General features: G+C 36.2%; 1 protein-coding gene across 1 annotated transcript; it reads right to left on the reverse strand.

Annotated features, from left to right (window-relative positions):
* Positions 1 to 260: 260 nt before the first annotated feature.
* LOC121423259 (tyrosine--tRNA ligase, mitochondrial-like) lies at positions 261 to 23,162 on the reverse strand. Its single transcript, XM_041618589.1, has 13 exons — positions 23,074 to 23,162; positions 16,341 to 16,466; positions 15,656 to 15,803; positions 14,772 to 14,947; positions 11,789 to 11,890; positions 10,871 to 10,985; positions 10,262 to 10,340; positions 8,263 to 8,372; positions 5,643 to 5,741; positions 4,928 to 4,994; positions 3,490 to 3,675; positions 2,603 to 2,728; positions 261 to 1,217 (listed from the first exon to the last, which is right to left on the reverse strand). Exons 1-13 carry the CDS (start codon positions 23,106 to 23,108, stop codon positions 1,183 to 1,185), a joined length of 1,404 nt encoding a protein of 467 aa, XP_041474523.1. The 5' UTR covers positions 23,109 to 23,162; the 3' UTR covers positions 261 to 1,182.
* Positions 23,163 to 24,326: the final 1,164 nt, after the last annotated feature.

Genomic DNA, 24,326 nt, shown 5'->3' on the forward strand with positions numbered 1-24,326 from the left:
TTTTTCATCCAAAAAGAAAATTGCAATTTTCCTTGATTTTGATTGCCCGAGCACTGCTACTGTTGCAACCGTCAGATAAAACAGGGCTGTTTTATAAAGATTTAAGTATGATTTAGCGTCGCACTTAAATGTCTAGTTGCGCGCGATGTAAAAGCCATGACAGTATTGGCCAGATCATGCCAAGAGGACGCGCACTACTGAGTACTGATCAATAAAATTGCGCGTTGCATATCATGTACGTGGTGGCATTTAAGTGCAACCCCAGTCATTCTTATTGAAACACCCCCAGGACTTGTCGGATAAAACGTCCAACAAGTCCTTTCATGAAACGCTCCCTTTGGTATAAGATATAGACTTAGGTTTGTGGTTTATAGCAAAGTATAGTGTTAAATCCAGGGTTGAAGGTAATCATTCAATTATTATGTGGAATCTTTTGCAATTGTCGCAGGAGCAAATGTCACACAGAATATCTTATATATATTCAAAGCTCAAATGCACTCTAAGATAATCAACGGTTAAAAAAAAAGAAATCTCTTCTTTTTATGATTGCATTGCATAAACATGACAGATAATGTATACTCATCAAATAGAACCATATATAGACAGTGCTTTAGAAATCTGCTTCTGTTTCTGCATTACTTTAGCACAGATAAAATGAGACACACATTCCACATACATTCAGTTTGAATAATTTTCAAGTTGTGAAAATTACAATTCTGTATTTTTTTCAAATTGAACATTCATACATAATACTGCTATGTAACTTTGTTTAAGATGAACCCTTTGGCTCTCAACACAGGGGAGTGTTGCATGAAAAGCGTTTTCAGTGATTTTCAAAGACAGGTGTTACAAGCTACCAAAAAACCTTACATTTGATTGGCTGAGGGAAAATTAGTCAGTAAAACTCAATAAAAGCGATGACTGGCTGTCACTTAATTGTCATATCAGTATGCCAATTTAGTTGGTGAAACTCACTGACAAAACTTTATTCATGAGGCAATCCTTCGATTTTATGAAGAAATACTTCAATTTAATTTATCGGTATGCCATTGCACTGTTTTGATATTGTTCTCTGGTCGGCCTATGTCCTTCCTGACCTCTGACCTCTGCCTCCCATGATCCTTTGAGGAGATGAGATGCTAAGATGGGCCGCATTCTTACACACGTCATAGTCTAGAGATCTCAGACCCACTTGATCAAGGTATAGTTCTTCTTGCCTGTGGAAGAAAAAGAACAAGATCAGTTTATAAAAGAGAATCACAAATTTTTAGAAGTAGTAATTACATGTCAACGTTAGTTGTATTTTTATGGTCTTCAGAGTGAATACATGAAAGTTGATTGTTATCAAACGACTAAGAAATAATGTATTTCAGGACATGACATTCAGCATTGAGAGTTTTCTTTCATATAATATATTGTATTTATATAGCACTTAATACATGGTGTTTCTAATGCTTAAAAAAAAGATTAAGTAACATACATTGATAAGTATCATCATATTACAAATTACAAATTTCCTAAAGTTGGAAATGCAAAATAATGGTAATCAAAAAGGCAATGAAGTTTATTAATCTAACATCTGGAACACTTACATTAAATGAATTACCATGAATACAAAGACATACATTAAATATTTGAATAATAGCAGTTCAATTGCTATACATACACAAACAAAAAATGAAAGAAATAGAACACAAGTCTCTGGCAGTCTCGCTTGCATTACGCAATTTGACATAGCAGCAGTGCTGCCTTTGAAAACAGCTAATGAATAATTATTCACAGAAGGAAACACTAATATGATAATAAAATATTATGCCCATTGAGCCAAAATGACATTTGACCATGATCATGTGACCCAACACATGTGCAAAGCAATCATTCATACTTGATTACCCTTATGTCGATGTTTTATGAGCTAGATCCATAAACTTTCTAAGTTATAATGCCAATTCAACACATACTCCCAAGACGGCCAGAGTTCATTGACCTTTAAATGACATTTTCACATAGCCGCTACCACGCTATGCCTTCAATCTCATGAGTTCTTTTTTTTATGTGGTCAGTTCCAAAGCATTGCATATTTAGCAATCGTTGATCCAAGAGCCATTCCTGAGACCCCCCCTTTTAAAACCAAGTTTTAGTTCCGGAGCCCCTGAAACCCCCCCCCCCCCGACTTTGGCGCGGCACATAGGTATCATGTTATGATATAGGGTATTTATATTGCACACATATCCACCTTGTTAAGTGCTCAAGGTGCTCCTATATTACCCGGCTAAGCTAGGTGTTCATAGTGCACACAGCTTTTTAAGGAAATTACTTCCTAACGGTACCCAATTACCTCACCAGGGTTGAGTGCAGCACAATGTGGATCAGTTTCTTGCTGAAGGAAATTACGCCATGGCTGGGATTCGAACCCACGACCCTCTGTTTCAAAGTCCGAAGACTAATCCACTGGGCCACAACGCTCCACAGTTATAAGTCAAGTACCCCCCCCCCCTCCCAATGCAATCTTTTTTTTCTTTCAAAACAGCATTCATGAAAGTCAAAGTGTAAACCAACAATTATTTTAGAGCATTCGTTTGAATCAGATAGTAAGACTAACCTATTCTAAGGAGAGTCACATTATTACTGAGGATGTGAAGGCCTTTCTGAAGTACCTCATGAGGATTAGTGATCCTCTGTTGATTGACATAGAGTCCACCGTCTTCAATGATAGCTAGACCTCGATCTGCAAGAAAATAAATAAATAACAAACAATTATAATAATAATGTATTCATTTATATAGCGCTCTTACAATATATAGTTTCACAGCGCTTTACACAAGGATGGAATAGAAAATTATTATTATGTTAACTCTGCCCGCCATGGACATGGTCCCACCATTGCTACACTAATTCTAGGGTGCAACCGTTAGAGGGGTTTTGCGTGGAAAATGCTAATTCAATTCACAATAACTTGAATGATTTCTTGTTAAGAAAAGCATTGTGTGTACACTACACAATGCAATGCACATATCACTAAATATTGTGTATGCGTTTAGATACGTACAACAGACTTCATAATGCACTGTGTATGTAACGTGAATGAAATCGTCGCCTTCCCACACAAAGGCCGAAAGCACGCACCACACATCGCCTCCCCGCAAAAAGGCTGTTAGCATACAGTGAACGGTGCAGGCTAAAGGCTTTTGTGCAGGAAGGCAACGAAATGTGCCTAGAGACAAAGTTGGCAGTCCGCTGTATAAAACTCCCATCCAACAAAGCGGGAAAAAAATTAATGAGATATCCTTGGGCAAATTTCAAAATGAAAAATAGCAAGGTAGGACTCGTCTTGAAGGAAAGATTCCTCTTTTAATTAAAGAATACATAGATTCTTGACTACAAGTTGGAATAAACACCTCCATCAACACGAGACATAAATTGCTCAAATAATCACCCCCCTCTTGCAATTATCACGTTTAATTCTTTGTAAAACACACTGCCGGTCACCTTTTGATAGAGCCCCTGAAGCAACGGCAACTTGATGGACAGTGAGACCGGGTTCCAACATGATCTCCACCAATCCCGCCCCTTGGAATAGCTGACTCACTTCCTCATAGCTCAACTTCTCTAAGGCACCACGGTCAGAGCTATACAATGCCTCGGTCAATCGTCTGGCCTTATTTAAGCCTTCCTCTACAGAAAAAGAAAGAGATAATAGCGTGGAAATATTAGCAAGATGTCTGAAAGAAGCATGTGATGCTTAATAAATATATGATATTTATAAAGTGTTCAATGTAAAAGTGATAGATACATAAACAAATAATTGAAGAGTTGAATCATAAGACTGCTGTGAATTACAGATAGGAGTTACAGCTTATACAATAACATCAATGTACGCCTACACAAAGTTATGTGATGCAAGATAGAAAATACCAGAAATAAATAAATTGTTGGGAAGGATTATCTAACAATCACAGATAGAATAATAATAATAATACATGAAATTTGTATAGCACATGTTCCATCTTGATTAGATGCTCAAGGCGCTTCAGAGCAGAACAACAAAGACTATTTACATATAATACATGTCTGAACAATAAATCAATGTCTATAAAAAAAAATCTTATAAAGGTATGTTTTCAGGTTGCCCTTGAAGGTGGTCACTGAAGTCTGGGTTTTCAAACTCTGTGGGAGAGAATTCCACAGGCTAGACCCTGCATGAGCAAAGGCCCATTCCCCGCATGATTTCTTAGCAACTGGAATTTGTAAGAGATTAGATAATGCGGATCGTAAATTTCTTGAGGGTTGGTAATTATGCATCAAAGACCTATTGTAACTGGGGGAAGTTCCATTGACTATAATGCAACAAATAGCATAATATAATCTGATTTATTACTGATTAAAGAGGTAAGCTTTGAATCTAGTCTTAAGAATGCTAATATGTCGTATGTACCTTTACACAATTGAAACATCTTTTGAGAAGACGGGCCAATATCATACTGAAAATATCACCCTCGGACTGATTTGTAAAGCTAGGTGACCATCTTTTTAACATAATGAGAATGCGTTCCTATAACCCCTACACCAAAGAATGAAAATGTTGAATTGACTACTCAGATGCTTGTTACAAATGAGAATTCTAATCAACAAAGATCGTACTTCAACTTTAGGTGGTGGGTATCAAGATAAAGAATCAGAATTTAAACACAAGATAGGGTCACCAGTCATGCACACAATTGTATGTTGCTCACAGACAGCGATATAAAAAAAAAACCTGTTGAGATTTTATTATGATCATTATTTCATTTATTTGGATCGAGGGCTTGAGATGATATGCAAAGGGTGTGATATTTAAGGGGGAATATTCTGCATGATGTCACTCACAAAATGGAGGTCTTTTGAAAACACATGTATGTAATTGTGTATTGTCTGATAAAGGACTCACCACCATGAACTAGCAGAAGGACTTGTTCTGCAAGCAACCTCTGGGCTTTTCTTTTCTCAGGTTTTGCCTAAAGTACCGGTAAGACAAACAAAAATATTGATAAATGACAATCCGAAATAAATCAAGTAACATCTTCCTCTTATAAAATCTGCAAACTTTTAAAATTCTTAGATCTTCTGCACTCTTGAATAGAGTAAATACATGTAATTAAGCATTGAAACAATGGGCCATGATATACTACTAAACATGGCTGAATCAGTGATTAACGACCATTTTTTAAACACAAACATGGTACAAGATGTCAAAAGCGAGAAATTAAAATTTGCCACTTCTTTTGAAACTAAGGGTGTCATTACCACAGTTTGATTTACGTATAATATCGTAAATACCATCCCAAAACCAACAATAAGTCACCAAAAGTAGATTTTGAGATTTTTATAATAATTGAAATAAAAATATGCTAAGCTTTATAATGATATAAAAAAAAGATTACCAATAACCCCCAGAAGTACATGTATTTGATTGAATGTAGAATAAATTCAGTGAGAACTTCAATAGAAGTTTGAAGTTCTGGATTCACTCCGGCATACTGTGCAATCCCTGTAAAACTTCCAAGCAGTCTGGAAACTTGCGTTTAACAATGCAATATTACAAGATATGTACATAATAACTGACTGGGTACATGCTAGATGTTTCATTATAATATTATACTCACCTTGTGTTTTCTGATCACTGCATCAATATCATGTAGAGGAAGGAAGGTAAAAAGCTTCAAGGATTTTTCCACATCATTATCATGCATTCTGATGAAATACTAGGAAAGGAAAAAACAACAGAAATTCTCTATAAACCTTTCAAATCTAGAGTTTCTTTCTTAGTACATGTGTCCATCCATGACTTTGACAGGGATCCCATGCTTAAAGGTGCTATATATGTTTTCAATGGCGACTTTTCTGCAATCCTCACGATTATTTTCAATGATGAAATGTGAGAATTAAAATGAAAAGCTGTTGATGGGCTTCCTGCGGGAAAGATGGGGTTCTGAAAGTTTTATATTAAACAAATATATCAGGCTTTGAGAAAGTATAGTGGAATTATTTATCCGAGGTTGTTCTGGTAATCACTATTTTTCCCGAGGGGCGAAGCCCTGAGGGAAATATAATAGTTTTGCCAGTCCAACCGAGGATTGATAATTTCCACTATGCTTTCGAATGAAATGCCTGATATATTTGTTTTATTTCCTACTTTTAAAATTTTATAACCAAAATCTATGCAAAGTCCGGTTGCTTGCGTTGAATTACCTACTTTTCTCTGAGCCACCATGCTCAGTGGAACGCAGATTAGTGCCTGCGCCGACGCATCACGGGACTTGCCCGGGAGAGAGAGCTCGCTTGCCAGTGCGCCCGAGAGTTTAGCTAAACATCCATTTTTCTGAAATAACGGCGTCAGAATATTGGTATAGCGAAAAATATATCGAGGTCTGACGTCACGCAACATCATAGTTGAAATATATTTGGTCACATGATGCCATTTGAACCAATCACTATACAGGATTCAATCTATGTAGGATATAATTCGGTGGATTCACAATACAGTGCACCATCTATTGGTTGCAGAGGATAGGCCAATATTCTCAATGCCTTATAAGAAAAGTCGAATCTGCTGCGCGCTAGTGCATGCATGCACACATGCCATCGATATGCTGCTTACTAGGGTCCAGGAGATGGGAGAGAAATTTGCCTCATATTTATTTGGGAAATTTAGACCATTTCCGGTGGATTCTTCCTCCACTTTTGCCATTTGTGGAGCGTTGTGGCCCAGTGGATTAGTCTCCGTACTTTGAAACAGAGGGTCGTGGCTAAATTTCCTTCGGCAAGAAATTTATCCACATTGTGCCGCACTCGACCCAGGTGAAGTGAATGGGTACCCGGTAGGATTTATTCCTTGAACGCTTTAGCACCTATTAATATGGAGGCTCAGCTACAGCCGGGTAATAATATGATACCAAGTATCAAAGCGCAGTTGAGTATATGCACATAGTAACTGCGCTATATAAATGGACATATTATTATTATATGTATTTTCCTTTTTGAAGCATCACGGTCACATTACAAACTGACCTGTCCGCTGCAAATGATAGAAAGCGCACCGTATTGTGAATCAGCCAAATTGTGAGATGTCTTGTTTTCTCAAATTAATTTTTAACAAGTCAAAAAAGTTAAAATGATATCAACCACTGACTTAAAGGTCAAGTCCACCTCAGAAAAATGTTGATTTGAATCAATAGAGAAAAATCAGACAAGCACAATGCTGAAGATTTCATCAAAATCGGATTTAAAATAAGAAAGTTATGACGTTTCAAAGTTTCGCCTATTTTAACAAAATAGTTATATGAATGAGCCAGTTACATCCAAATGAGAGAGTTGATGATGTCACTCACTCACTATTTCTTTTGTTTTTTATTGTTTGAATTATACAATATTTCAGTTTTTACGAATTTGACGATTAGGACCTCCTTGCCTGAAGCACAAAATGTTAAAATAATGGAATTCCACGTGTTCAGGGAGGAATGAAACTTCATTTCACATGACAATGACGAGAAAATAAAAATATTTCATATTTCAAACAATAAAAAACAAAAGAAATAGTGAGTGAATGACATCATAGACTCTCTCATTTGGATGTAGCTGGCTCATTCATATAACTTGTTTTGTGAAATGATGCGAAATTTTGAAATGTCATAACTTTCTTATTTTACATCTGATTTTGATGAAATTTTCAGTGTTATGCTTGTTGAATTTTTCTCTTTTTATTCAAATCAAGTTTTTGTTGGGGTGGACTTGTCCTTTAATGATCATATCAGAAATGATATTTTGAAGATATGATATCCCATAGAAACACATTTTATTTACATGAAACACGTTTTTAATGGGGCAGAAAATGGATATTATCACCATCTCATAAATAAATTAAATGGATCAAAAACCTATTTCCTGAAAAACCTCTCTTTTAGCAATTGAAAGTTGGATTTGACAAATCCAAGATCTCTACATATAGCAGGCTTTGAAAAAAAAGTTACATAGTTTACATGAAAATGAAGTTGGTTATAAAAAATCCTGAATCTAAGAAAGCTCTGATATTTAAAATATGAAATATACTTCAATTCAAGAAAGTAGGAAAAGGTGAAAACTAGTTATTACGACTGTTGAATTTAAATGTACAAATGCGCAAGTGTGCATATGGTACAGAAAGGTGAAAGTGCAAAGCTTTACTTTCATGTTCGATATATCAAATATTTACAAGCCATGTTGCTTGTAAATGTGTTGTATCTTTACCTGATAGAGGTCAAACTCTGACGTTTTATCACTGTTAATCCACACTGCATTACCAGCTGTTTTACCTAACTTGTCTCCAGTTGAACTTGTGACTAATGGAATAGTCAGACCTGTGAGATAATGGAGAAAGGAGGTCATGTGACTGATTTCAGCAAATCAACTGATTAGGAACCATATCATCTATAAATGTGGTGAAAATATTATTTTTTTATTGCAATTCAGTCTCAGACTTATGTTTAGTATATCTTATATTGACATCATAATAGTAAGATTAAATAAGAATGTACCATTTGGATTTTATCTTTATTTTATGAATATTTTTAAGATTTTATCCTGCCCCGCCCACGCATGCGCAGTCAATAATCACAGCTTCAAATGTGGCTACTTCAAGGGGTAGTTCACCCTGACGAAAAGTTTGTTGTGAAAATAGCAGAAAAAATATAATAAAAAATATTGGTGAAGGTTTGAGGAAAATCCATTAAATATTAAGAAAGTTATTACAATTTAAAGTTTTTGATTTGTGATGTCATTTACGAGCAACTGCCCCATGTAATGTTAATATAAATGCCAAAAAGAAGCTGCTGTAAACTGCTTATCTAAAAAAAAGAGCCAATGGGGTAAATAAGAGTCAAAAGGGGCCTAAGCTTAGGCCCCTTTTGACTCTTAATATAAAATGTATAAATTTCATTTTTAATGGTTCATGATGACTCATTTTCTTTTTTTTAATGCATGTGAAATGAGGTGTGTATTGATATACTGATGGTACAATAACAAACATTTTCAATTTTCTGAGAAAATGACATTTAACTTATGTATGTTCCTTCATACGATATGTCGGAAGGCTGCAATAAACTAACCCTAGGCTTTCTATAAACTCTCTGAAAGTTTTTTTTGATGGCCATCCTGCTCGAGCTAGGATCTGGTGTGTGTTTCATAAAGCTGTTCGTGAAATTACGCACAACTTTAAGCACAACTGGAACATGTTCTTAGGTCTTAAATCAATTATATAGGGATATTCACATATCACAAGAAAGAATCACCAGTTGTGCATTTAAGTCATTCGTATCCTATAAACAACTTTATGAAACACCCACTTGGTCCAATCAAAGCTCTGCCTTGGCAGCTGCAGAAGATCATAATCTTGGGTGCGTTTCATCAACATTTTTTGTCCAAAAAGTTGTCGGATCTGACAACTTTCCTTGATTTTGACTCGCTAAGAAGCAATGTTACTATGGAGACTGTCGGATAATACTGGGGAGTGTTTCATGAGAGGACTTTTCACACGTTTTATCTCACAAGTGCTGTTTTATATGATAGTTACCATAGTAACAGTGCCTCTCAGCCAATCAGAATCAAGGAAAGTTGTCAGATCTGACAACTCTTTCAATCTGACAACTTTTGCCGCCACAGGGTCCAGTCCTTTAAAGGGGAAGTTCACCCTGAAGAAGACTTTGTTGTAAAAATAGCAGAAAAAATAGTAAAAAATATTAGTGAAGGTTTGAGGAAAATCTGTTAAAGAGTAAGAAAGTTATTAGAGTTCAAAGTTTTGGATTTGTGACGTCATAAACGAGCAGCTGCCCCATGTGTTATGTAATATAAAACGCATGAATTTCAAATTTTATATGGTTCCTGATGAGTTGATTTTGTTTTCTATTCATGATCAGGTTTGAAATGATTTTTCTATTGATATACAAAAGGTACAGTGAAAACTAATTTCAATTTTCTGAGAAAATGACATTTCATTGATTTTTTACCATTCGCTGTGTGGGAATGCTGCTCGCATATGACGTCACAAATCAAATAATTGAAATTCTAATAACTTTTTAATTATTGGATGAATTTTTCTCAAACCTTCGGCAATATTTGTCATTATTTTTTTTGCTATTTTGACAATAAACTTTTTGTCAGGGTGAACTTCCCCTTTAATGTGTACTTTTTATCAGTAATTGTCATTCCTCTTAGAGTCTTTTAACAAGATAAAACGACCTGAGTGACTCACCATAAATGTCATTGCCAGTCGTTCTTCTAATGAGATCATGACCTGACATCATATTACCCAGCTGATCTGTACCTCCAATCTGATAACATAAGAAGCAAATCATACAAAAAAATCAGTTCATTGATGTTTCAGAGATTTGAATGAAACAATAAATCAAGATAGAAATATATATTTTTTTAATATTCTCTAAACAAATGCAGATAACAATTTGTTTGATCAGGGCTCCGTAACACAAAGATTAGCGATCAATCGCTAAATGAACTGACCAATCAAGATCAACATTACACGCGCATTTGGCGCATAATACTGACCAGGAACCAATCAGAAGTGTTCTACCATATTTGCTATTCATCGCTAATCTTTGTGTTACGGAGCCCAGGTGTACTAAACAAGAGCGTGAAACTTTGTAGGTGTAATGGATTCAAAATTATTGTTCCACTACCAAAAAAAAAATCAAGTAAGTCAAAAGGATATAGTGCAAGACCTAAATATCTCTTTGCACAAAATAAAGTTAACCTTGCTTAATCAGTGAGTATGTAAAATGTCATCATAAGCATGGAATATTCATTATGTGAGTTAAAAAATCCCTTAATTCCAAATTCCACTTACCTGTATATTACATCCATATTGTTCGTGTAAGTGTAAGAAGTCATAGGCCTGAAATATTTGGTAGGTGAACTCGGAGAAACTCATACCCTCTGGGCTGCTTAGTCTTGTCTGGACACTGAAAAAAATGATAAAATATAAAATTGACATAAATTATTTTACAAAAACAAGATCTTTTAATCATTTAAAGGTAATAATGTATTATTTAAGTATGATTGAGGCACTTACTGAATAAATGCCCCTGAGCTCCAAGGTGTATAATATCCCTCGGTAGTACGTGGTGTCCAGCGAAAGTCTAGAGGTCCTGTTTGTTGCGGCTGAACACGTACTTGACTTGACCTTCTTTCTCCAGACACAGAACTCTCACTGGTTAACCTTGACACTCGTCGATCGTCGGGGGTTGATTTTTGGGGGGAAGCGGCGCACGTGCGCCGTGCGTAATGCCCATAGATTGAGGTGAACGGGGAGCTATGTGTTTGTATTGGGTGGTGTTTTATTACCTCGCCGGGTATTTCCAGGCGTCACTATATATTCGAATACTGTTTATACTTCAGTAATAATGCCAACAAACTTCACAGACACACCCATTTTATTTGTATGAGATGTCACATTTTTGTGGGTCTTGACAAAAAGCTTGCATATGGATTAGTTTGTAGAATGACTTACTCAATTAATACCCTTGATGACAATTACTTTTGAAGTAAAAGTGCACAACATTTAATATATATGCTTTTGTTTTTTACGTGAGATGAAAATAAATGAATTAAATGTAACCAATTACTGAATTTCACTCAGTCAAAATCAAATCAAACATCGAGCATTATAACTTCAACTTCATGTACATTGAATTATGATAGTTTTCAACAAATTGAAATTTCTTACTGACATGTCACAAATTTCATGTCAAGATGATAAGCTTACCTCTGTCTTGAAAGCATGGAACCCATTCTAAAGAAGCGACCATACGTCCCTAAGAACTGCACTAGGTTTTCTGATTTATACCACTCCTGGTTATTCATGATTCTAAACAAAGACAAAATATTTGTGATATTCATATAAAACATTATGAAAAATGAAGTCAATATGTTGATTAAGTAATATCTGTGATTGTTATTCTTTTATCAGTCCTTTAATCTCTATAGAGCAAGGCCATTTTTCTACATAGGGCGTATTTCAAAAATATACCACATCTGAAGGGTCAAACTTACCCTCCACCAGTAAAAACCTGGTCTCAAATAGCCCAGTGTAATTAACCTCCTTTCACAGTTAAAACTTCAAGGAAATCAGCAACTTTACACTTAATGGCCGCTCATTATTAATATAGGGGAAAAACATGTTCATGATATAAAACGTTCATAACACTGATTCATAATTTTCCTTAATGCAAACATTTTCCCCACTTGTTCTGACATTTTTCTTTAGATGGGAAGGGATTTTTCATTTTGTTGGACAAAGGCAATCCTAATTGTCAATGTGTATCCTAATGAAATGATAGGTTGCAAGAATACACATGACTAGTCTTTGCGTACTGCATAGGCCTATTTACTGACTAAGTGGTCATTATGGCTCTGTCATGGCTCTGCTCCACGGTACAACATTGCTCTCATTAACACCAACACACCATCTAGGCTTCTACGCTCCAGCGAGTCGGTCTCCTTTCAGTTCCAAAATGTAAAGCAAAGTGAGGGGGAAAGGGCATTCATCTATGCGGGTCCATTGCTATGGCATTCCCTCCCACGAGAGATCCAGGATAGCAAGTGTGTCGAAACATTTAAGATTAAGCTAAAAACTTACCTCTATAACTCATTTTATCAATGATTTTTTTCGATTTGTTATTTCAATTTGTTTGCTCCCTCTTCACTTGTGCACTTTGAGCATCTCTTACGAGATGGATATGGCGCCTAATAAATTGCATATTCTATTTTCATTAATATTCAATATCAATACGATTCAAGTGGCCATCTTTATGTTCAAATACTTTAATAATCAACTTCCTCCGTCCTTTAATAATATGTTTAGGTTCAACAGATCTGTTCATTCCTACCCAACCCGCTCATCAGGAAGCCTTCATCTCACCAACCCTAAGTTATTAATAACTCAAATCAATTTGACATTATGGTCCTGATATTTCGAACAACTTTTCAGACAATATTAAGTCATGTTCAACAATATACTCATTTAAAGCCACTATTAAAAGAACAAGTGGAATGCCTCTGGCCGTCTCACCTGCATCACGTGATTCAACATAGCAGCATTGCTGACTTTGAAAACTACTATAACTCACACAAGATGCTCAGTGATACTTGGTTACTCTTTATTTCCACGTTTTATGAACTAGACCAATACACTTACAGAGATAGGATGGTAATTCAACAAATACCCCCAATGTGGCCAAAATTCATTGACCTCACATGACCTTTGACCTTGATCATGTGACCTGAAACTTGCACAGGATACTCAGTGATACTTGATTACTCGTATGTCCAAGTTTCAAAAGTCAGATCAATAAACTTGCAAAGTTATGATGGTAATTCAACAGATACCCCCATTATGGCAAAAGTTCATTGACCTTTGACCTTGGTCATGTGACCTAAAATACGCACAAAATGCTCAGTTATACTTGGTAACTCTTTATTTCCACGTTTTATGAACTAGACCAACATACTTTCAAAGTTATGATGGTAATTCAACAAATACCCCCATTCTGCCAAAGTTCATTGACACTAAATGACCTTTGACCTTGATCATGTGACCTGAAACTTGCACAGGGTGTTCAGTGATACTTGATTACTATTATGTCTAAGTTTCATGAATCAGATCCAAAAGCTTTTAAAGTTTTGATTGTAATTCAACAGATACCCCCAAATCGGCCAAAGTTCATTGACCCTAAATGACCTTTGACCCTGGTCATGTGACATGAAACTCATGCAGGATGTTCAGTGATACTTGATTGACCATATGTCCAAGTTTCATGAACTAGGTCCATATATTTTCTAAGTTATGATGACATTTCAAAAACTTAACCTCAGGTTAAGATTTTGATGTTGATTCCCCCAACATGGTCTAAGTTTGTTTGACCCTAAATGACATTTGACCTTGGTCATGTGACATGAAACTCTAATAGGATGTTCAGTAATACTTGATCAATCTTATGGCCAAGTTTCATGAACTAGGTCCATATACTTTCTAAGTTATGATGTCATTTAAAAAACTTAACCTCAGGTTCAGATTTGATGTTGACGCCGCCGCCGTCGGAAAAGCGGCGCCTTTAGTCTCACTCTGCTATGCAGGTGAGACAAAAACCATCGAATCATATGCATCCCCCTCTTCAAGTTAATTATTCAACTGCCCTTTACTTCACCCGCACCTGCCTCTGCACTGCACCCACTTGATCAATGAAGAAATATATTTATGTACCATTTTACGATGCCGCCATCATTTTCAAGCTTTTAACCGCTCACGATGGCAGTCTCCTGCATTCATTTAAACTAGTGTTATTTTCTTTTGATTGAATATTGCTTCTTGTTGATATTTATTTTTCATAGCTTCATTATGACTCTTGCTTTATTTCTTTGTAAAACTTAAATGTATCACCTTGATGTTATGTTGCATATATTATCTTGAATGCAGAAATAAATAAAATCAAATCAAAATCAACCGGTCATCAATATCATGACTGGTCATAACTGGGAGATAATGGTTTATCAAATAACAAAGGATCCACATCACTGTGTTGTAAAAGAAATAATACACAGTATTTTGCTTGGGCATTGGCAATATTACACACCTTTTTACCTTTGAAACAGTCAAAAAAACCTTAGCAATGCCTCTGGCATGTTTGGAACTGTTCCACAGATTCCACCTTGAGCTACTAATACCCTGATATTCATTATTTGTATGGTACCTGATATCTGGCAGTGTCTTATCACGTTTCCAGAGAAGTCTCTCGTGGTTGGTGAAGATTCTCTGAAGAGACTGGTGAATGGATTCAGCATTCCTTTCTACTAGGTCTGGATGTAGGGCTTCCCTTTCTGTAGACTTGCCACTGGGGTCACCAATCAATGCTGTGGCTCCACCAATCTAATGTCAATAATTACAATAACACATTATACAAATAATGTCATAAAGTCATAAATGAAATCAATTTATATTTTGTATGTAATGTCACCCATTTCACCATAATTCTAAGTTAGAGAGAAACTGGCAAAATGAAGGTTGATTGGTTTAGAGAGCATTGATCCTGCCTATCGCTCCCTTCAATGCTTAAGTCAATTGACATTCTCAAGAATATGTAGATCTACATGCTTTAGTTTCTTCATTTGTAGAAATCATGATGTACAACATGTAAACTTGAAATGTGAGTCGTGACCTTGTTCATCACAGGCAGATCCAGCTTTCAACTATAGGGGAGGGGGGGGGGGTAATGTAATTGAATGTAATTAAAAGTAATTGACAGCAATTGAAGTCCATTCAAAATTCTCAATTACAATTACTTTCCCTTTAAAAATTTCAATTAAAAATTACAATTGCAATTACTCGAAAAAATGTAATTAATTACGTAATTGATCAATTACATAAAAATGTATTTAATTACGTAATTGATCAATTACATAAAAATGTAATTAATTAAGTAATTGATCAATTACATTGTAATTGAGCCCAATCCTGGTTAAAAGGCATTATTACATAGGTGGGCAAAATCATTACATATTTATATGTGGGTAAAGTGATATTACCTTTGTGGATGTAACATCCCCCCCCCTCTCCCTCACTAGATGGGATGCTTACCAATGCTACACACTGGTGTCCAGCTCTTTGGCAATGAATGAGAGCTACAAGGGCAAGAAGATTTCCTATGTGAAGACTATCGGCAGTAGGATCCACTCCACAGTAGATGCACTGAGGGCTGGACATCAGAAGCTTCGGCAACTCATCACTGTATGCAACAAATTCAAACAAACATTCATTTATTATTCAGGGACTTTATGGCACTGATGCATTTACTGGTAGTTGTTTCATAAAGCTGTTTGTACGTTACAAATGACTTAACACATAACTCTGTAATTTTTTTTCCCATTGAAATCATTATTTTAACAGCACAAATACCATAGATTTAAATGTAAATGCAAAAAGGCACAGAAAATCAATAAATCTAGTTATAGTTGACAATAAGAACAAAAATTGAAGATATGCAAAAAGTGGCATTGTATAAATAAATTTGAATTGAATTTCTACAACTGTTCAAACTAAAAAATCAAGACAATAATGTTGTCATATATTTCATTACCTGGCAAACAATCTTCATACTCTATTTGAATCTGGACTTTGGCCAAATATCTTTTTTACTTGGTCTGGAAACAAATAACATATTCACAAACTTCACCATTCCTGCACCATTCTGTTTTTCTTATTTTTCTCCTTGTGCATTCAAATTTCCATTATCAAAAATTAAATCTCATTTAAATGACCTTACCTTTGAGGTGGGAATACATCATTGAAAATCCCTCTTTGGTGGAGAGTTAATATATTACTGTTAGTGCAGTATGACCGTCTTCCATTCTGAATAACAAGCTGTAATTGGACGTGTCTCGTTAATAGTCTGTAATCAAACAAACAAGATATTACTATTGTCAGTGAAATAACAAGATTGTTTTCATATTCTTCTGGCAAGAAATTAAAATCTTCTGAGTTCTGAGTGTATGTTTATCCATTTTACATGTCCAATAAAAATGATTCTTCCCTTCTCAATCTCAAGTGAGAGACTCATTATTTATGAATTAAACACTGCCCTTCAATCAAATTCCAAACAGTTCAAAAAGTATGTCACTAAAGGAATTGAAAACTAATCTTGAAGAATGCCACCTATCTTGTGACTTAATTCAAAAGCATCATCCCCTATAAACCTGGTACATAATACCAGACAAAATTTCCTGCACTGTAAAATATCAAGATCAAGATTATGAGGTCAAACCTCAGCATTCCCCCCCCCCCCCTCAGCTTCTATGTGGGAAAGAGAAGAAAAACAGAGTTTAAAGGAGAGGAAAAAGAAACTGGGAAAAGAGAAGAAAATGAAGTGACAGGGAAAGAAGACAGAAAGGAGGAGAGAGAAAAGGGAAAGAGAGAAATGAAAAGAGTTTGATAAGCACAAGAATTTTGAGGGAGTGGAGATACTACAAGGAAAAAGTAAAGGACAAAAAGGAGATACAAAACAAGAGAGAGGAGGAAGAAATCTTTAGCATCGCCCATATTTTAGACAGAGAAAGATAGCAATCAGGATTATCCGCACTGTAGGGGGCAGAGGGACCGTAATAAGGTGGAGAAAAAAAAGCTGCCAGAGTAGTAGGAATTTCAAGCACCATTGTACAAAATCCACAGATATTTAATCAAAATTTTCACCTTAGATATATTTTATGACATCTACAGTGCAATAAACAAAATCTAATTTCACTCAAAAATGTTCATAACTAAAATACAAATCAAATCACAAGACAATTCACCCCACCAACAGCCTTCTTGTCATCGTGTAACCGCGGATGCCAACTTTCTAAAATGCACCATCCCAAATATGAGTTATTGTCGCCTATGAGGTCAATACTAGGAGTGATTATGCTCTAGTTTGTGAGTGTAACTGGTGTCTTTATCTGTAGAATTTAGTTTACTATATCCCAAACATATTTTTCTTGTAAATATGTCTATGTGTGCTGCATTTTGTCTTGTTTTCAAACGGTGAGCTCTTGTGCTTCGTGTCGCCGACACGTAACAGGTCCCCGGAGACATATTGGCCACCTAGACCCCAAAATCAGTCCATTTCTGTCAGGGATATGCTCAGCTAAGACTTCATCTGGTTCCGTGACATCCCCTCCATCAATAGATTGAAGTCTCCCATAGAACTTGTAGTGGCGGTGCTTAACACGACGCGTAACTACAGTATCTTTGGAGAAAAGGGTGCACTACAGCACCCTCTTTGATAACTGTATAAGCTGTTATTTTCAGGGGGTTTTATTTTTGCGGATTTCGTGAATTGCCGATTGGCCACGATCATGCCAGTGGCAGTGCCAATGTCCCCAACGGCACAGCTTTGCCATTGCAAACATCCTGTGTCGTGAAAAAAACTGAGATATGCACCTATATTATTTTCCCCAAAAAATGTTGTGAAAGTAGTGCTGCAAGTCAGGCGGCATGTTCGGGTTCGGTTCGGTTCGGCAGGGTTCGGCAATTTTTTTCCGAACTTTGGTTCGGTTCGGGGTTCGGCAATAAATGCCAAATTAAATTTAACACATAAAAAATAAAGACCACCTACCTACAAACAAGTAGTCTCGTGCGTGATCCGTCATGTATTAATAATAAATTTTGTTTCTAAAAAGAATAGTTAAGATAATTGTTGAACTTTCTTTTGTTTTAATTAACAAAAAATAAGTCATTTCTACTTTCATTTTTAAAATGAAAATAAAAAAAAAACAAAAGAAAAAAATATTGATAACGAGAGAATCAGGACAGAAACAGAATTACAAAGATCAGAATATTTTTTTCACGATTATTTCATGTAGCTATGATCATGATCGATTACGATGTCATTGCCAACGCAGCTTCTCAAATTGGAAAGTGTTGATCGGGAATGTCGAAATAGTAGACAAACAACCTCCACTCAACTGTTATTATACCGGTAAAATTCACATTCCAAAGAATACGAGTGTTTTAGAAAGTCCCTATTTTCTGAAAAGTGGTAAAATCTGGTCAATGAATTACTTTAAAAAGATAAATATCAGTCCATTCTTGGTCCAGAAAGATCGACGCTACGTGACTTCAAACATATTTCTAACACGAAAATGAGTACATGGGACTGTACTGCATATTTTAGTGTTGTGAAATCACTCGGCGTTGATCGTCAGAACTAAGACGGAACTGATAATTTATCATTTCATTCTCAGTAATTGGCCAGATTAAACCACTTTTAAGAAAATATTGACAATGGAAAAACGTTTCAAGTTTGGAATACGAATTTTACCTGTATAATAGCGACCGAGAGCAGGTTGTTTGGACTTCCTGTTTCAACTTTCCTTACCAACCATTTCCGGAACATCGATCAGGGAACATGCGTTGATTTGGTTTGAATTTTTATCTTTTTTGTTTTTTTCACCCTCATTCCTTCATCTCTTATTTATTTATCTTTTATATTAATATGGAAATTTCAGAAGGTGGAATATACTTTACCATTACTTTGTCAGTCACAAGGAATTAATTTATGTCTTTTCAATTAAATGTACATCCGATTACAGCAATACGTAATTCAACTACACTTTTTAACTGAGTTAAGCTTAAAATGTCCCCACATTTTATAAGGAAAAAATATATTCATGTTTAGGCCTGGGACGATTGTCATTATTACCATTCGATTATTTCCTGGAAAAATAATTGAATGATTCGATTGTTCGTCGGGAATTACGTTTTTTAAGTCACAATAGTTGTCCTACTTTATGGTGACCCCCCCCCCATGAAGAAATCTCCATCAAAGTCACATGTTTAGCATATTAAAATGAGGCCCTTTTCCCCTTTCTCCATGATTTTTTTATATCAAAAGAAACTTCATGAAATGAGATTAAATCTTTCAGTTTATTGTCCCAATGAAAATCTTTCCTAAATTAATACTGGTACCCTGGTATTATGCATTCATCCCTCCAAGTGCCACACCCCTGCATATAAATGAATCAGCCCCGCCGAGTCCAAAGACGTAAACAACTCATTCATGAAGTATATTCTTTGAGACTGAGCCCAGGTGGAGCATTTCACTTGAAAATTTTCATCCCTTGCCCACACCATGTCCCCGCCTCCACTTGTGGCACTGCCCACGATGCTACACATGTATTAAAAAAAATATTTCATGTGAAATACCTTTCAAAATAACGATTTTTTTATCATTTGAACCTACATGTATAACTGGGTCTATTTTTGGAGACTAGTCGAGAAAGTACTGGTGAAGGCGGGCGCGTGTTGGAATGTAGTTTTCATTGGTTGAGGGGGATATAAAAAGGTTGCATTGTTCTGAAACATGAAAGAAATTCTCCGGCTCCCACCCCCTATCCTTCCCTCTCTCTTTCCCTCACACGCACACACACACACACAGATGGGGGAGGGGTCAATTCATTTCTGAAGTCATGACCTTTCCTGATAAGGGAACCACATGCCTTCCGCTTCTTTGTTTCCCAAAGTTTCATTGGCTATCCGAAGGTCCAATCAGCTCAAGTGAGCTGGTTATGTGTTTACTTATTATTGTGCACGCACACAATGACTTATTTTGTGTATGAGGGCAAGGTCGGGTGGGATTAACATTTTCGGAGCGCTATCATGTTGGTATGTAACTGTGAATGTGATACAATCATTGATAATTTTTGAAACATTACCTCGGTAACATAATTTTTAAACCTGTAAAAAACAGCTGTCATCATTGTTTTCTTGTCATTTTATTTTTATTACTTGGGTATTAGAGGTATCCCAACGTCATAATCGGGATCTGCCGAACATTCGATTAGTGTAAATTTTGCTAATCGATTGGTGATTGGCGGCATGCCAATCGAACCATTCGATCAATCGATGTTTACTCCCAGGCCTATTCATGTTTATAAAAAAATTGAAAATGATAAAAATTTAATCAAACACGAGACCGAAACTGTCATACTTTGTCATTTACGAGGAATGGATTTATGTCTGGTTCTTTTTCTTTATTAAATACAAAATGATTAGGTCCGATTACGATCACGATCGATTACGGCAATACGTAATTACACCACACTTTTATACCGAGTTTAGCTTCAAAATGCCCCCTCATTTTATCAAGAAAAAATATATTTATGTTAATGAAATATTCTTAAGTTGATAACAGTTCAATCAAAGACAAGATGGGAGCTATCATAGTGGATTTTAAAAATATATTGAGTGGAATTCTCTTTGTGCACAATCACTAACCAATATATATTTTATTGATTTTATACTTAAATCTATGTAGTCATCGCATTCACGCATTGCATACAAACATACTTTTTTTTTACCGAACTTCCGAACCAGGCCTTTGAGTTCGGTTCGGTCCGGTTCGGAAGTGCCAAGTTCGGCGAACTTCCGTTCGGTTCGGCGGTTCGGCTGCAGCACTATGTGAAAGTACAGTTATTAATTAAAACAAGTGGAATGCCTCTGGCCATCTCACCTGCATCACGCAGTTCAATATAGCAGCAGTGCTGACTTTGAAAACTACTCTAACTCGCACGAGATGTTCAGTGATACATGGTTACCCTTATGTCCACTTCTTATGAACTAGACCAATAAACTTACAGAGATATGATGGTTATTCAACAAAAAACCCCAACATGGCCAAAGTTCATTGACCTTACATGACCTTTGACCTTGATCATGTGACCTGAAACTCGCACAAGATGTTCAGTGATACTTGATTACTCTTATGTCCAAGTTTCATGAATCAGTTCCATAAACTTTCAAAGTTATGATGGTAATTCAACAGATACACCCAATTCAGCCAAAGTTCATTGATCTTTGACCTTGGTCATGTGACCTGAAATGCGCACAGGATGTTCAGTGATACTTGATTACTCTAATGTCCAAGTTTAACGAACTAGACCAACAAACTTTCAAAGTTATGATGGTAATTCAACAGAAACCCCCAATTCGGCCAAAGTTCATTGACCCTAAATGACCTTTGACCTTAATCATGAGACCTGAAACTTGCACAAGATGTTCAGTGATGCTTGATTACTATTATGTCCAAGTTTCATGAATCAGATCCAACAGGGTCTAAGTTCATTGACCCTAAATGACCTTTGACCTTGGTCATGTGACATGAAACTCTAATAGGATGTTCAGTAATACTTGATTAACCTTATGGCCAAGTTTCATGAACTAGGTCAATATACTTTCTAAGTTATGATGTCATTTCAAAAACTTAACCTCTGGTTAAGATTTGATGTTGACGTCGCCACCGCCGCCGTCGGAAAAGCGGCGCCTATAGTCTCACTCTGCTACGCAGGTGAGACAAAAACTTCTGTTTGGAAAACAATTTCTTATGTATTTTATTGTTTTATGAATTTCTCATGTATTTCTTTGTGTTTTTTACTTATTGTTTTTATTGTTTTTTCAATGGAAATCGTTCCAGACTTAATTCTGATCAAACAAGGCAAAATTAAGTTTAATCAGTAAAAGTAGAAATAATGATACATTTATGAATTTTGGCTAAATACACAATTTGCATTGGATTTGTACATGAAATCACGTTTATGAGCAATTCTGGGTCTGACATGCACTTATATAATGTTGTGTAATGTCGTAACCGTGTACCTGGGCGTCAGAAATTTGGTCTCAAAATTTGCTTGAGACTTTAAAGTAAAAAGTTAGTGAGCGGCGAGGTAAAAAAAATTCGCGCAGCAGATATATCGCGAAAATTGTCGAGGGGGGGGCCATTATGCCCCCCCCCCCGGGAGAATTAGGGTTAAGGAATTACCTCCTACCGGTACCCATTTACCTCACCTGGGTTGAGTGCAGCAAATTGTGGATCAGTTTCGTGCTGAAGGAAATTACGCCATGACTAGGATTCGAACCCACGACCCTCTGTTTCAAAGTCCGAAGACTAATCCACTGGGTCACAACGCTCCATCATCATGCGCCCTCTTTAGGCCAAAAAGTGATGTTGTCGCCATAGGACATGCATCGACTTCAAAAGTAAGATGAGTGGAAAATATGAGGAACAGGGTGCTAAAAGAAGTCACCAAAGGGACTTTTATCAATTGGTAAGTCATTTGGAAATATTTGATTAATAGATTTTACTTTTTTAGATTTCGTAATTTCGTGCAATCGCAGCAATGCAATGGAAGTGTTTCAACTACTGGACTCCAGGAATCTCCAAAGAAATCGAAGGATCAGCTCAAAGAGAATTGCATGCGTCGTGCCTTGATTTTCCCGTTCACAGCGGCATGTATTGAACTTTGAGTAATTTGCGCCCTACATGCTACAATTGAACAAATTACAAAGCCAAATACGCATTCACGTTACACAGACAAGCACGTGTGGGACTACACTCTGCACCAGTAGATCTATACTCTTTAGTAAATGTTTTCTTCGAACATGAACATATTCAAACACTATTACAGTTTAATTTCAAATTCTTGAATAAAAGATACATTATTCGATCACAAGATCATCAAATTTACCTCTTAATGGTCAATGGAACTCTTGTAAAAGACATTTTACCAATGACGGTCAAGCTCGAGTCGCAGAATAATTTGACTTACTGTATGGTGTATGGGAAGATAAAATCTCAAATAGAATTATTGAAGAAATACTTCTCGTGATTCTCAGTCAGAGAATTATTATTAGCTACTGGTTTGGGAAAAACGCGATTGATTAGGTAATAAAAGAAAAATTTTCTACAAATTTTTGATAGATATAATTTAGTTTTATAAAATCATCAATAACGATTAGTACTCATCCTCTGGGGGTCTAAAATAAAACAAGGCACAGCAAGAAGAGGGAGAAGTCGGCATTAGCGGGGGAAGCCCCCCAAAAAAAAAAAAAATAGGGGAGGGGGTCCACCTAAAATTTTGGGATGGGCACAGGTAAAAAAATTTGACAAGCAAAAAAAAGGTTATCAAACAAAATTTGAGGGGGGACCACCAAAATTTCAGGGAGGTCCGCCTGAATTTAAGGGGGAGGGACGAAGGAAACAAATTTGACAAGCAAAAAAAAAGTTATACAAATATTTAGGGGGACAGGACTCCCATCCCCGCTTTCGCCGCATATGGAAGTCGGAATCAATGTTTTGAAGGAATATAATAATAATAATAATAATAATAAGACATTTATAATGCGCAAACATATCCACCCTATTAGGGGTGCTCAAGGCGCTTATATGCAGGCATATCATTATAAACCGGGGACAGCGCCATGCTGGATAGTGGATAGAGAGGTCTGGATCGAAGCGAGATGGCGTTTATCGTTTACCCACACCGTCTCCCGGCTCTGGAGAATTATCCAGCCTCAATTTGTATAATAGTGTCTACATTATACTCTTATCAAATTACCGAAATTAGAGGAAAAAAAAACCATTGTCTTGTAAACTAGCTATGAAAATGCAACTTTTAAGCCATCCTGAGTAATCAAAATTAAACATTGCTGTTTAATTTTCAAGACTGTACAAAATTAAATACATGAACTGTTTGTGATTGTTTAAAGCATGTTTTTTCCAGTTTATATTATAAAGGAAAAACTCCCGGAAACCTAAACCATAAGAGCGTCATTTTGACCAATATTAAAATGACAGAAAAAAAAGCAACACCCCAAAAAATAAGAATACCAGCAGCGCACGCCTGCTTTTTAAAAAGGGGGGGTTGCTGCCCCCAGGGGCGTCGCTAGGCCTTTTCCAGTGGGGGTGTGGAGGCCATGATTACCGACAAATATCGATGGC

The sequence above is a fragment of the Lytechinus variegatus genome, chromosome 10, assembly GCF_018143015.1.
Source record: "Lytechinus variegatus isolate NC3 chromosome 10, Lvar_3.0, whole genome shotgun sequence".
In the NCBI taxonomy this organism is placed as follows: domain Eukaryota; kingdom Metazoa; phylum Echinodermata; class Echinoidea; order Temnopleuroida; family Toxopneustidae; genus Lytechinus; species Lytechinus variegatus.